This window comes from Magnolia sinica, chromosome 3 (genome assembly GCF_029962835.1).
Source record: "Magnolia sinica isolate HGM2019 chromosome 3, MsV1, whole genome shotgun sequence".
Taxonomy (NCBI): Eukaryota; Viridiplantae; Streptophyta; class Magnoliopsida; order Magnoliales; family Magnoliaceae; genus Magnolia; species Magnolia sinica.
In genome coordinates, this window is record NC_080575.1 from 90,502,549 (window position 1) to 90,517,700 (window position 15,152).

A 15,152-nucleotide genomic window follows, 5' to 3' on the forward strand; every position below is an offset into this window, starting at 1 on the left:
TCATAGGGCTCTTGGTTTGCCACGTCGAATTCTAGATTATCCAGTTGCTTACGTGGATGGAATGCCCTTAGCAGTTTTGGCCCTTATATATCCGTATTGAGATTTTCGTTTCTTCACAGTCATAACAATCACTTCAAGCAATGGAAACAATAAAACAAGTACTCCCAAGTGCTTGGGTTGTTGAAGAGAATCCAACCACACTGGAATGGACGGTACGAAGTCCTTCAGCTTTTCATACCTTTGGGGAACCTTCAGCTATCAAGGAGACAAAGCTATTTTAAGTAAAAGAAGAATGCTACTAAGAACTTAACTTTTTCGGGTTCTAAAATCACTTGTGTTGGTTGGGTTGAGAATTGGAGGGCCAGCTCCGTGGCTTCACTTCATTAATAAAAGAAGTTTCCTGGGCCTTCTTTCCAAAAGTCGTCTCTAGACTCTCTAAAACTACATCCTTGTCTCCAGTGCATAATGAACTATCTCCATAGGGGTTGGGCTGTCATTGGAGGGCTTTGCTACTTTCATCAAGGGGCCAAGCTCTCCAGTGGGTTGTTGTCTTGGTCCCGGGAGGGGAATAATAGCGTGCCAAATTGGGCCAATAACCTATGAACCAGGGAAAACTGACGTCTAGTGTTTGATTTTTCTAATTACGTGTAAATGAAATGTAAATGGGTAATTATTACCTTTTACAGTTGTTTGTATTTGTGAGAAATTACTCCTTGAAAATTGTGATAATTTTAATTGAATTTCATGTATTTGTACACGCACAAAAATGTGGGGCCCACCGTGATGAATATATTATATCCATGTCATCCATCCGTTCCACAAGCTCATTTTAGGGCACGAATCAAAAAATGAGGCAAGTCCACAACTCCAATGGATCACAACACATGAAACAGTGGTTATGACGGAACTAAACCATTGAAAGTTAATGCATGCCCACACTAATGTTTATTTGTCATCCAACATGTTCATAAGATTATACAGACATGGACAAAGGGAAAACAAAAAAAAATCAGCTTGATCCATAATTTCTATGGCCCCAAAGCAATTATTAACGGTAAGAGTTTAATTCCCACTTTTTAATCTAGTGTGGTTCACTTGAGCTTTAGATCTGCCTCATTTTTGGGCTCATACCCTAAAATGAGCTGGCGGAATGGATGGACAACATGGATATGATCCATACATCATGGTGGACCCCACAGTTTTTGTGCCCCAAAACTTACCCACCTCTGTTTTGCGCCAGAATTTTTAACCTGTCAACGTCAATGTTGGGATAAGAGAAGGAAATACGAATGTAAATAATGATGACTATTTATAATGTATTTACATTGTAAAATAGAAATCAAACAGGCCCCAAGGTAAAATTTGGCACACATATATGTTTTGAAGCTGAAAAACAATTATGACTATTGAGCAAAGGCCAATGCGCACAACAGCTTTGAAGCTAGCTGTTGCTTGCTCATGATGGGGACTATCATGATCTAACAAATCTTACAAATCTACAGATCTCCAAGAAGTTCTACGAATCAAAAGATCTTAAAATTGAAGAATGAGCCCCCTTCAACTTAAGGGCTCGCCCTTGATGCTATTGGTCTTACGCGCTCCACTCATTTGTGTCCCATTCATGTTAATGTAAATCAATAAGTAGCCTATCTTTTGTTATAATACCTTTAGAGCAACCTACCCAATCTTCTCTCCTCACTTGAGCGAGTCATGGAGGACCACCCCAGTGGATAGCATATCAAGCCGTGTTTGATGAGGAGACAAATCTACCTCCATTCATCTTCGGGTTTGTTTAGCTACATTCGTATGTGCCTCCCCAGGCTTATTTAGCTATCTGGATATCTAAATCTTTTGCTCGGCTATGGCCTCGCTCCCAAGATAGCTACATAAGGGTGGTCTTGCTCCCATTTTCTTCCTTCTGTATTTGTGGGATCCTGGTTATAGTGAGTCCACAACTTCGACTTATATTCCACTAGGTGGGGTTTGAACCCGCAACTTCTGGCGTGACTAACTAGCACTTTAACCACCGTTACCGATTTTCCATCAATGTGTCCTTTAGAATTGACTTTGTTATTTTAAAATAACAAAGTCGACATGTCCTTTAGAATTGACTTTTGAAGCAACTCTTAAAGACTGGAAGACTACTTTCTTACTATAAGAAGGTAACAACACTGATGGTCGCTTACAATATTGTCAAATCACATGTTTGGTTTTGTGCAACCGCATATGCCTGTGCACATATATGACCACACAATCGCATATGCAGTCGCATATATATATATATATGTGTGTGTGTGTGTGTGTGTGTGTGTGCGGAAATGCTCACCTGTGAACCAGTTCGTACGTACTACATACGAACTTTTTTGAGAACCCATCATAAGTGATGTGGATCCAAAATCTGAACCGTTCATGTGAAGCAGAACCTCGTGAAACCTCCCGGAACCAAGTTTTACTTTGATCTAAAACTTTGATGGGCCATGAAAAATGAAAACAGTTTCCTCCCTTGATTTGCATTTCTCTTTGCTATGGCCCACTAGAATTTTAGATCAGGGTGAAAATTTGTCACAAGGGGTTTCATGGGATTCCGCATCACATGGACCATTCAGATTAGACACCCATGACACGTGCAAAGGTGCGCAGGGGAGCATGTCTCTCTCTCTCTCTCTCTCTCTCTCTCTCTCTCTCTCTCTCTCTCTATATATATATATATATATATATATATTGAAAGAAAATGTAAAAAATATAAGAACTTCGGGGAAACTTCCCTAAGTTAATAGATAACTAATATAGTAATTTTACATATATAAAATTCGATTGTGAGAAATAAAATCAATTAAAAAATTAATGATGTACATCAACATTCAACAATATAGTTAACAAAACAATCAATAAACTATTTATTATACAAATACAATTTTGAAGTTACATGTTAATGTTTATTATTTATACACTAATAAAATAATAGTAATAGTCTAAATGTCTAATACTATATACATTGGTCCACATGCCATTGTGGCATTTAATCACCACCATTGTCATCATTGTCATCATCATTAAAGTCATTTCCTTCTTCCACATTTACCTCATCTTCTTTTGTTTCTTCATCGTCTGTATGCACTAGTAGTTCATCAACATCCAACGGTTGATCTTTAACTTGATCATTTGATTCATTTCCTTCTTGTATGTCCTCAATCTCTTACATCGGCTGATTGCTACTACTCCCCCAAATTTTAAGTGTTAATCCGAATGCAACATTTTCAACTTGGGCCCATGTCAACTCCTCGCCAGCAAAGATCATGTACTCCGTCTTTACGAGCCACTCATTATATGCATCCAACTCATCTAAGCAAATAGGGTCATAGAAACTAGACTTTTCTGGCCTATAATCGTTCTTGCAGCTTTTGATTGTATTGGCCGAAGACCAAGTCGTTGACCTTTTTTTGCTCAAAATGATTCTTTTTCTTGGTGTGAATATGCATGAAAGAAAGTGCATTAGCTTACTTGGACTTCGACTTATTTATAACTTATAAGTTGCAACTTTTAACTCTCAAACTATAACGTTTTCCAAACTTACTGCCTCGGTCATGCTCCAGTTGTGCTCGAAACCGCTAGCAGAACACGTGAATCCAAAAATCCTCATGGCCAACTGCTTTAAAGACGGATCCTTCCTATTTGGGTCCACTCCATAGGCAGTTGACTAGGCAACTGAGAAAAATAGTTTAAGTAGGTTAGAATTTGTAGATTGGATTGTAAAAAACTATTTGTAAGAGTCTTAAGTCATTCATACTTACTGGGTAATTTCATTGTCCTATGCCCGATGACTATCTCTTGAGAATACACCCTCACCCTTTGTATAAAAGTCCAACATAGCTGAGATCTTGTCATGTTCTTCTTTATCTAGAACCATTCTTTCCAACACATCAATAAATCCAACCATATGCGTAATCTGTGATTCTAGCGAATCGGGGGAAGCAAATAAACAAGCTGGGTTAAGGATGTAGGCACCTGAATAAAGTAGAGATGACATTTGGCTACCCCATTTTCTATCTATAATATCTTTAAATGGGCTTGTAATCACTCTCTCTATAGTTAAAATGATCCATGATTTTATTTCTCGCCCTCTCCATCACATCATATATGTAACTCATTGGTGGTTTCTCATCTCCATCCACCAATCGCAACATAGTGATCAAGTGTTCAGACACTTTGTCTTTATTACTTGTTTCCAAAAAATTTACGAAAGGATGGTTTGTTGAACTAAATTCCCTTCAATGTTCTTTAACCAAGGTCCATTTGTCCAATCGGCTGACACTACAAAGCTTCTAAGTTCGGATTTTTTTTAATGCAATCTTTGTAGTGTTAAGAAGACTATAGTGAAACGGGTGACTGGTGAACGTAGCAAGTTACACTCAATGTGTTTTCTCATTTGATGGAGAAGAAGGGCGTGTTTGTACATAAAGATTATGATTCTTTTAGCCCTTGCAAGCACTTTTAAATATAACCTACATATACCTTCTAGCATAAGATCAACATAATGAGCCTCTCAAGGGGTCCAAAATAAACGGCACCTCTTCTCCATAAGAAGACGATAGGCAGCTACATACGAAGCTGTATTGTCCGTGATTACCTGAACAACGTATTCTTCTCGTACCTCCTCTACTACACTATCTAGTAATTTAAACAAGTAATTTGTTGTATGAGGATGGCCCGATGCATTTACAGACTTCAAGATCATTGTCCCAACTGGACAATTCACCAAAAATTTTATTAAAAAGTCTGACTGGATTTATCGGTCCATCCATCGGCCATGAGTGTATAACCATAAGTTTTCCACAATTCCTTATATTCGACAATGAAGGATCGTCTATAATCAACCTCAACTTTGAGGCATGTCTCTGTCACTTCGTGATATGAAGGAGGTTTAAGACCAGGTCCAAATTGACCTATTGCCCCAACCATAACCTTGATGTTTTTTAGCTTAACAGTGTTGAAAATAACACCGGCTTGGTAAAACCACTTTGCGATATGTTGAATCGTGGTTTTCCTATCTTTTTTATTATATCGGTTTTCTAATGTGGTTTGAGCGGGCCCTTTGCCCCGACTGTTTTGGTTAACCACATCCTCGAGGTGTAGTCTACGGGATGTGGTCTACATCATCTATCCACGAACCATGCTCATAAACTCTTTTCAAGGCCGGTGGTCTAGACCAGCTTGTCGACATGGGGGGTTGGGCTAGCTTCATCCACATCAACTACATTTATATTCTCATATGCTTCTTGTTCTATAAATTCCTATTGATGTGCGACATTATCGTATTTCTTTCCTGTTTGTTTATCCATGTACTCCATTATTTTCCTTCGTATTTCTAGAGTAATATTGGGACATGCTCTTGCATTTGATCCTGATGTATGTACAAGGCATTGCTTGTTTCACGCAATGCCACCGGAACTCACATACCCACATAAGTCAAATGATATGTGGGTCTTTCCCGTAGCACTGCGATAATACCTGTGCTTCCAACCTGGGATATTAGACTTGGGTTTCAAAGAAGAATATTGGAAAGAATAAGACACGGTAATTTCTTCTTGTTAATTGTAAAAACGAAAGACTAAAGTAAAGATTAGAGAATAAATGGAAGAGAGGGAGAGAGTTACACACTTACACTTGTAGAGTTGTAGTTGTACAAGAGAGAGAGAGAGAGAGAGAGAGAGAGAGAGAGAGTTAAACACTTACACTAGTACTTATAGACTTGTAGTAGTCTTGTAAAAGAGAAGAAAAATAGAAAGAGGGGGGGAGATAGATTGAGAGAGAGAGAGAGTTACGCACTTACACTTGTAGTTGTATGAGAGAAAAAAGAAAGAAAAGAGAGAGAGAGAGAGAGAGAGAGAGAGAGAGAGAGTGAGAGAGAGAGAGAGGGAGTTACACTTATAGACGTAGAAGAGATAGAGATAGAGAATAGAGAAAGAGAGAGGGAGAGAGTTACACAAATCAATTACACTTACACAAGTACACAACACAAGTTTGAACCTAAATTCTTGTCTTGAGAATTGAGACTTTCTTCACTCTTGAGTCTTATTGTTGTGAGTTATGACTTGTAGGTTGTAGCTTAGAGCCTACTCTTGAAATAGACTGTAAGAGAGAGAGTGAGAAATGTAGAATGTCTGTAGAAAATGATTGTCTTGAAGAGAGAGAGAGAGAGAGAGAGAGAGAGAGTTTGAATGAATGAATTGAATGTAGACTAGAGAAAGAATGTAGAATGTAGATTGGAAACTAGAATGGATGAAGATGAAATAGAATATTAGAATGTAAGAGAGAAATAGAATGTAGAATGAACTAGATTGTATGTATGTACTATGTAGAATCGTAGATTCTAGAATCTAGAGAATGAATGAATGAAGATAAATACAATGAATGAATGAAGAGATAGATAGAATGAATGAATGGAGAAGAAGAAAAGTAAGATTAGGATATTCCAAATATGTATTCATTTTTGTTTTGAATATGCTTATGGTAGTGTAACGGTCCACTCTTTGGTGAGAGTGTTGTATCGTGTTGTTTAGTGAATTTGTGAACATGATTATATGTATATAATGTTTACACATCACAATAGAACTAGAAATCAGAAAAAAAAAATTAAAAAATTAAAAAAATTAAAAAAAAGAAGCATAAATACTACTTTTTCAATTTTTTGAAAAAAAAAAAAGAAAAAAAAAGAGGCCCTCCGAGCTTCTATTCGCTCAAATCACTTCAATCTATGGTTTTAATCTTAAAAACTATAATACGAGTGGTCGAAATCTATTGTAAAATGATCTATGAGAGTTTTTGGAATGAGAAAAGTGGGATAAAAAATGAGGAGAAAAATGGAAAAAAAAAAAAAAAAAAAGTGGTCGTTTTTTTACTGTTACGAGGGTAACGGGCGTCATGCCCTATAGTGGCCTTTACAGCCACCGTAACATCCGATACGATCCGACAAAACCAGCTGCTTCATTTCACCCCCTTATCGCGTAACGGTCATGGCCGTTACCTATACGTATCAGTCTTTACGGGCATATCGTAACGGATATGGAACGCCTTGCTTGGAAGTAAGAATGTAAAGAGTAAAAGAGAGTTTGGAGTGATAATGTTGCAAATGGAGGAGGTTTGGGTGCCCTTTTATAGGGAAAAAGTTGGTTTTTTTGCAAAAGGAAAAAAAGTTCCAATAGTCAGATTTTTAACCGTTAGCAGATGTGCAATCGCGTACATCGCATATAATTGTATATTCTGCATATGCGATCGCATTTAACAACACTGGTGACTTAGCTAACCTTTTAGATTGAATACAATCACTAAGCTAGCCACCCCACCTTTCTTTCCTACTCGCATTGACAACCTTTCTTTCTTGCTCTGCCTAATAGATGTTCACTTTTCATTATTAGTAAGCACTCATTGACTTTCTTTACATTGAGTTAACCCGGCCAGTTTGCCTAGATGCCTAGTGGAGAACGAGTTGGTAAGAAAGAGCTGGAGATCATGAGAAGCATTTCCACATAAGGAGGCAAGTGGCTGGGAAGCAAAGTTCATCGAATGTCGACTACATGGGACAAATTAGGGCATCTTTGGAATGTGGGATTAGGTGGGATGGAATTGCATTTTGTCCAATGTAAATTCCATCCGACATTTGGAAGTGATGGGAAGGATTGTATTAATCCAAGTATCATATCATCCAATCCCAGCTGGAGATATGACATCATTTCTGGTGGATTTCAAAATCCACTACATCTGTGGGCCCCACGTTGATGCTTGTGTTTTATCCACACCGTCCATCCATATGCGCCCTTAACATGTGACAATCGAGTTGCATGTGCATACAGGTGACTAGCATCAGTTGTGAAATCTGGTCCGTTGATTACAATTACATGGTCCACCAAATGCAGGTTTCACTTACTACAGTGTTTTTCCCAAAGGAAGAATTTGATCCTAAACGTGGGATTGGACAGTCAAAATACCATGGTATCTCCGGACATATAATCATTATGTAATAATTGTGTCAATTCAACCTAATGCAATTCAATACCATTTAATCTCGTATTTCAAATAGGTCCTTAAGGATTGGTTGATGCATATTCTTGTTGCCCACTCGATTTCAAGATGTTCCTAAGAAGAAAGAGCTCACGAGAAAGCTCGTCAGTGGAAATTGGTGAAAGTTTCAATTCCAAGGAAGAAGGATTTATTCCCATGTAGTTAGGGTCGGCCACACTGGAGAATCTCACTAATTGGAAGGAAAAGGAGGGCTTCGATCCATTGTGATTCGGTTGCATGGTGTGGAGAGATTCTCCATAAAACAAAGAGTTTGTAGGCTTTATTCTGCAAATCGAAGAGCGATATAATTCCCCATATATCTGAGGTAGTATAGTATAGTAAAGCATAGAGATATTTTGGGCCGATTACTATGACTACAAGCCCATCTAGTGCAGTGACTTGGAAGCAAGCTTCCTTGACCATCTTCCATAGTACTAAATAATCTACTGATCAAATGTTGTAGGAGTGGACTGCTCTACATTCAGCCACGCCATGGTGACCTTCAAAGCGCTGCAGATGGGACAAAATCTTGTAGCCCATTACTTGGCTCTAGATAACCAGCCCAACAATAAGCTAAATTCTTCCATAACATATCAAGGCGGGGTTGTGTGCAAGCTGAGTGATGTAGGTGCACAAGAGTACTTCGTGTAGCAACCATATCTTTTTTATAGGTTTTGCAGACCAATGCTTGTGGCTTCATTTTGGAGAAAAGAATCATAGATATGCTGGTCATTAGAAGGAAGAACCGCCATAAAAAGATTCCTTGTTTATAATCTGTAGCAGAACAATGAACAAGAGCTAGCAATCCGAATGGTACTAAGGTTCCTGAGACAATATGGAAGAGTCACAATATTAAGAAGTGAGGTCCAAGAATTCAGAAGGGGTAGAATTACTGAATGAATACAAATTGGCTAATACACGAGGCATAAAAGAAGCATTTTCTATGAGATCCTGAATCCACTAGCCACCCCGACCTAATTCATGATGAGCCCACCAACTTCCCTACGAGATGCCTATAGTGAAAAGCCATCGACATGTCAAGATCCAAATTCAAAATAGTTCCTGGTCCTGGTCAGAGACCAGTGTGTTTGCACTGGTGATCCAACAAAGAGGCGAAGTAGTGGCATCTTTCTTTCCGTCCCGAACGACACAATTCGCGTGCTCCCTCCTTGTGTCCATCAACACTCTTATCCAAAGCAAAGATAAGGTGAAAAAGCGCCACCGAAGCAGCATGAGCAGGCTAATATTGCTATGCAATAATAGAGCAGGATGGCATTTTGTGACCACATGTCTGAATTTGAGGGTAAATAGCTTGCTTATTCTAGAAGATCCGACACATCCAACAAAGCAAATCGGCGTTCCATTCTTTTTGGCAGCATCCTTCCACATTGGCAATGAGTGGAATGCCACAATCCTATTCGTCATTGTTTATCTACATAAGCCAAAGCCTATAGCACTGGTAATGTCTCCAGCATAAATGCGAGGATGATGTATGGTTGATATAGGATCTTCTGGAACAGGATTTGATTTTGCAAGCGGTTCAGTAGGAACGAAGAAATTTTGAACAAATGGATCAGAAATTGTTGATAGGAAAGGAGAGAAACAAAGCAATGCCAACAACGGAGTCAATTTGTTGTTCATCGATAAACAAAGCTCTCTTTTTCATCTCGTGCCAGATGCAACAACAGATGAGTCACTTTTTCCTTCCTGAGAACCACGGGAATGCCTAGCGCCCCTATTACTAAGAAGAGCAAAGCTCATTTTCCTTCTAGGGTAAAGTAGCGCATAAAAAAGGGCTGGCTTGTCAAAAGTCTGGTTCCTTCGCAAATTAAGTTCAGAATCAACAAGGGTTCATAGAACGAAGGAAGTGTACAATTGGGGCACAACGCTACTATTTTGTTCGTAATGAGGAACAAAAAAGAGTTTAGCAAGACCAAAAAATCCAAAGAAGCTACAAAAAAGGAGGTAAAAGCCTTAAGACATAAAACCCAAGGGAGTGCCTAGCTCCCCCATTAGTAAGGAGAGCAAAGCTCATTTTCCTTCTAGGCTAAAGCGGCGCATAAAAAATGGTTGGCCCGTCAAAGGTCTGGTTCCTTCGTGAGTTAAGTTCAGAGTCATCAAGGATTCATGGAACGAAGGAAGTGTACAATTGGGGCGCAACCCTACTTTTTTGTTCGTAATGAGGAACAAAAAAGAGTTTGGCAAAACCCAAAAAAAAAATCCAAAGAAGCTACAGAATAGATGCAAAAGCCGTAAGACATAAAACGCAAGAGTCATTGTTGTCCTCTTTATCAGGATTCGGATAGCGATTACAAAATCATCCCCATTGCGCTTAGTCCTATTCGACCATAGCTAAGAAAAGCTCCCCAATGGATCCCAGCACCACCCAACTACATTGGGACAAGCCAGTGTGGCATGTTTATGCAAATGTGCCATAATAACACAAAAATGTGTTACAATATGATTTTAGATATGTATAAATGTTTAGAACAATAAAATTTTAAGAATGTCTTGATGCGTTGGAAATAACTTATCTAGGGTGCTCTGTTTCATGTTTGCTTATGTGTCTCTCCATGTGAAAACAAACCAAATTAAGTTGCTAATTTTGTTGATTGTCGTTTGAGCATGTTTTGGTGTCAGATCATGTCTAACATCACAAAACTGAGGCCGGAGAAATTATTATTAAAAAAAAAGAGAGAGAGAGAGAGAGAGAGAGAGAGAGAGAGAGAAGGTTTGCTGACAACCGCCATTATTCTTATAATTACTAGCTATCATTTAGAATTTCCAACAACACATGGATTTTTCAATTGAAATCCACACAAAGGTAATTGTGGACCTAAACCCTAGACTCACATCAAAAGTGGAACCTTTGATAAATCAATAACATATCACTTTTTGTTCTACTTCTCTCCTAAATCCCCATCTTGGGCCTTTTTTGATTGGAAGTGTCTACTGATGGCCACTACTTTTCTTGACCCTTAACCTAGTGTGTGAATAAATATAAGTGGGAATGGGTATTGGAGTCGTGACAGAAGGTACAAATAAATCTTTGTACTACCCCAACCATCAAAGAAGTGTACTATGGAAGTGGCATCCATTATAGAAGATTCGTGAAACCATACCACAATGTGTAAACTATTTTGCTCTAACCACTTCAGATTAGTTCTTTAGGTAAGTTTATGCCACCTTTTGACAAATGGAGGACTATGATCACAAGTGTCTCTGACTCTTCACAATTCACGATATATGTAAATTTTTGGTTCTTTTCACTAACGAACAATACATTTTTGGTTTTCTCTTTTTGCAGGCAAAGCGTCTCCCTTACAGAGAAGCTATGGTCACCCATGTTCATAGAGGAAGCTTCTCCAAGGGTTCTTGGATGGGAGAAATGCAACAAGCATCGGATAAATCAGTTATAATAAGTGAAATTCTGGACCCAAGGACCAAAAATTTATTATCCATGTCAAAGATCAGCGATTATGTTTTATCGAATGAGCTTGTCAGTATGGCATTGGCCATGGTTGCAGAGGACCGACAAATAAATGATGTGTTGGAAGAGCTGTTTGCTGAGGAGGTATCTTTTCCTGCTGAAATTCCTTTTATATTTCGTTTCCCAATTGTTTTTGCATTTTGTCATTTCAAAACATTGTAGGAAAATTACCTTTCAAAAAAAAAAAAAAAAAAGGAAGAAGAAAGAAAAAGAAAGAAAAGAAAAGAAAACATTGCAGGAATTTTTGAAACAATAACATTCTGGTTGGATCCTGTAGGTGTGGTAAAGATAATGTGCATTGTAGAAAATTTCTTTTGTACTTGGAGATATGTTTTTCAAAACTATATACTTGTCTACTGCCCATTAACTGAGTTGGTAGGAGTCCTACTGTAGGACGCACCCTTTGTGGAGGGGAGATGACGGGCTCTAAGTACCCTTGATGTAAGGTTATAGTCTCTCTTGAACCAAAATGTCGTCATCGTCATCGTCATCTCATGGCCTTGTACAACTATTTTGATCGTCTTTTCAAATCCTAGTTCAAAACAGGAATTCCCATGATTTGCGTGGAAGGACCTGAACCTATATTTAATCCAAAACCTATGTCTGAATTTGTTGCCACGGCATGTGAACTCCTAGAAAAACTATGGAGATGATCAGTTTCCCAAAAAAATCTTCACAGATGATCATAACAACTTCCATTTGTTGCTGATGAAGACACTGATTTATAAGCTGACCAATCTGTTAAAAGTGAGAGATGTAATTACAGTGTTGTTCAAATCCTTCCATGCAGTTCGAATACCATGAAAAGTGATTAAAGTTTCAACTTGAATCTTATTTGACAAAAGTCAATTGAAGGGAGAGGTGTGTATATCCTATGATGCGGTTGGAGCCGGTATAAGAGACTTGGAGTCAATGAATCTGGCACTTCTGGGTAAATTGTGGTAGTAGTTTGGAATGGAGGAGGGGGCTCCTTGGAGGGAGACTGTTGCTAGCAAGTAGCCAAGTACAGGTATCATGAGGGCAGATGGTGGACTAGGGACTTTTCATTGTATGGAGCTTTGTTGTTTGGAAAGGGATCTCTAGTGTAAAGGTCAAATTTAAAGAAGGGATTGGCTTCTCTTTAGGGAACAGGGAGAAGATCCGCCTTTGGGAGGATGTTTGGAGGGGTGATTTACCTTTACAAATTAGTGGATGTTTGGAGGGGTGACTAGGGACTTTTCATTGTATGGAGCTTCTGTTGTTTGGAAAGAGATCTCTAGTGTGAAGGTCAAATTTAAAGAAGGGATTGGCTTCTCTTTAGAGAACAGGGGGAAGATCCACCTTTGGGAGGATGTTTGGATGGGTGATTGATGCAGGACAATTAACCACTTGCTCTAAAAGCTCGAACTATTAGAGTATGGTGAATTAATCCCTCTATCTCATAGCCCAGGCCCCACAACGCATGGGTTAGGACCTCGGCTGAACCCCCTTCGTGGGCCCCAAATCACATGGGCCACCCACCCCGAGTGTGTCCCCGCATCCCACGGGCTACCCACTCAAGCCTGGTGTGAAATGCGCATTAATCACCCTCGGTGAGAAGTCTCGAACACGAGACCTCCTCCGTGGGCCGCACCCATCCCGAGTGTGCCCCTACATCTCACAAGCGACCCCACTCGAGCCCGGTGTGAAAATGCCCTTGCATTAATCACCCCCAGTGAGGAGTCTCAAACACGAGACCTCCTACTCTGATACCAATTTGATGCAGGACAATTAACCACTTGCTCTAAAAGCTCGAACTGTTAGAGTATGGCGAATTAATCCCTTTATCTCATAGCTCAGGCCCCACATCGCATGGGTTAGGACCTTGGCCGATCCCCCTTCGTGGGCCCCAAATCACATGGGCCGCCCACCCCGAATGTGTCCCCGCATCCCACGGGCTACCCCACTCGAGCCTGGTGTGAAATGCACATTAATCACCCCCGATGAGGAGTCTTGAACATGAGACCTCCTCCGTGGGCCGCACCCATCCCGAGTATGCCCCTGCATCCCACAAGCGACCCCACTTGAGCCCGTTGTGAAAATGCCCTTGCATTAGTGATTTACCTTTACAAATTAGATTCCCGAAAATGGCCCGCCTAGACCTGAATCACAGTATAGTAGTTGCTAGGTGTACCTCAATATGTGGAGAGTCTATCTTGTGGTCCCCGCCTTGTCACCTTAACCTCTGTGATGAATAAGTGAATGAGCGTGTCACTAATGGAGTGTTTGCATCTTTGCCGCCCAGTGAGCAATGACCATGCTAGGATGATTTGGATGAAAGGCATATCAGGTTGCTTCTCAGTACGGTCCTTCTACTTCATGCTCATGGAGAGGTGAGGAGCTTGAGTAGACGTGTCATGTGTGGCATTATGGAGCTCCTCTAAAGATTGTGGCCTCCGGTGGCTTGTGGGGAAGGAAAAGAGTTTTGACTATTGATAATCTTCAAAAGTGATCAATGATGCTTCCTAGTATTTGTCTTATGTGCATATCTAATGCCGAGTCATATAATCATTTGTTCATCCATTGCCCCTTCGCACGCCAAGTGTGGAATGAAATTCTAAGAAGGTTTGATTTAGCTTGGTCCATACTTCTTTCAATTGAGTATCTTTTCATAGCATGGCATGGTGTGGATCTCTGAAAGGAAGTGAAGGTCTTGTGGAGGCTTATTGGTTGTTTTGTGGGTGATTTGAGGAGAAAGAAATGGAAGGTGCTTCCAAGGTGAAAGCAAGAGGGAGGAGTGGGTTGCAAGTAGGGCAATTTTTCATGTAGTTGAATGGGCTTCTTGTCTCAAAATGCTTTGCGAAAGTGTATTTTATTTATTTATTATTTTTGTATTTTTCCTTTTGGGCTATAGTTTGCACCATCTCGGCACTTCTTCTTTTCAATAGAAGTTTTGTTACCTTTGTTAAAATAAAAATAAAAATGAAGGGTGAAATAAAACATTGTGTTTAATTTGTTAGTACATAGAAGAGTTGTCCTAATAATGGTATCCCATATATCTTTTGTTATTTTTCAAAATAATAAACCTCGGTTATGTTAAGTTGTATGGAGTTAAGAAGCCATGGCACTGCTATCAGATTCTAACTTCCCAATCGTCATGAGATGGGTCATCTGCAACAGGCTTCTTATTGCCCGTGATATAACCCAGTTTCCTTGCTCCCAACAAACGTGTTTGCTTTCTAAGACCTATGGGTGTATGTGCATGGGCCTATGATTGGGCCCATAGGTACATACACCTAAGTCTTATATGATATGGGCCTTTGTCCGTAATTTTTATGTTGTGGGCCTTTGTTCTTAATTTTTCAGCCTTTTATCTTCGTTTCATGCTTTCTTTAGTTGTCCCTTAGTATTCCCTTAGTTGTTCCTTCATATAAGGGCATCAATGTAATTTTACTTTTTCTTCTACTATTATAAATATAAAAGGGTTAGACATCCCAACCCAATATGTTCTCTTTCTCTCAAATTATCTTCTTCTTAACATGGTATCAAAGCCAAAGAGTTCCCAGGGTTTCTTCTTCTTCTAGGGTTTTTTCTTCTTCTTCTTCTTCTTCTTTCTTTTTTTCTTCATTTTCCTTTTTCTGTTTTG

The 15,152-nt window shown here is 39.4% G+C and overlaps 3 protein-coding genes across 8 annotated transcripts in view; 2 read left to right on the plus strand and 1 right to left on the minus strand.

Moving 5' to 3' along the window:
• The window catches only part of LOC131240206 (probable ion channel CASTOR), an 86,984-nt gene that overhangs the window by 55,661 nt on the left and 16,171 nt on the right, over nt 1-15,152 (plus strand). For 5 of the 6 annotated variants that reach the window (XM_058238319.1, XM_058238318.1, XM_058238320.1 and 2 more), the window contains one exon: nt 11,366-11,632. The exons of the other annotated variant lie outside the window; for it this stretch is intronic. In XM_058238319.1, the coding sequence (XP_058094302.1) occupies nt 11,366-11,632 (267 nt within the window). The remainder of the gene's footprint in view (nt 1-11,365; nt 11,633-15,152) is intronic. 6 annotated transcript variants of the gene reach the window in all.
• LOC131241350 (probable cytochrome c biosynthesis protein) lies at nt 8,561-9,483 on the minus strand. Its single transcript, XM_058240167.1, is given in 5 exon segments — nt 8,561-8,888; nt 8,890-8,961; nt 8,963-8,997; nt 8,999-9,018; nt 9,165-9,483. Coding segments are annotated over 5 exon segments (774 nt in total).
• Nucleotides 9,536-10,769, plus strand: LOC131240208 (uncharacterized). Its single transcript, XM_058238324.1, is given in 3 exon segments — nt 9,536-9,657; nt 9,659-9,709; nt 9,711-10,769. Coding segments are annotated over 3 exon segments (213 nt in total). The 3' UTR covers nt 9,751-10,769.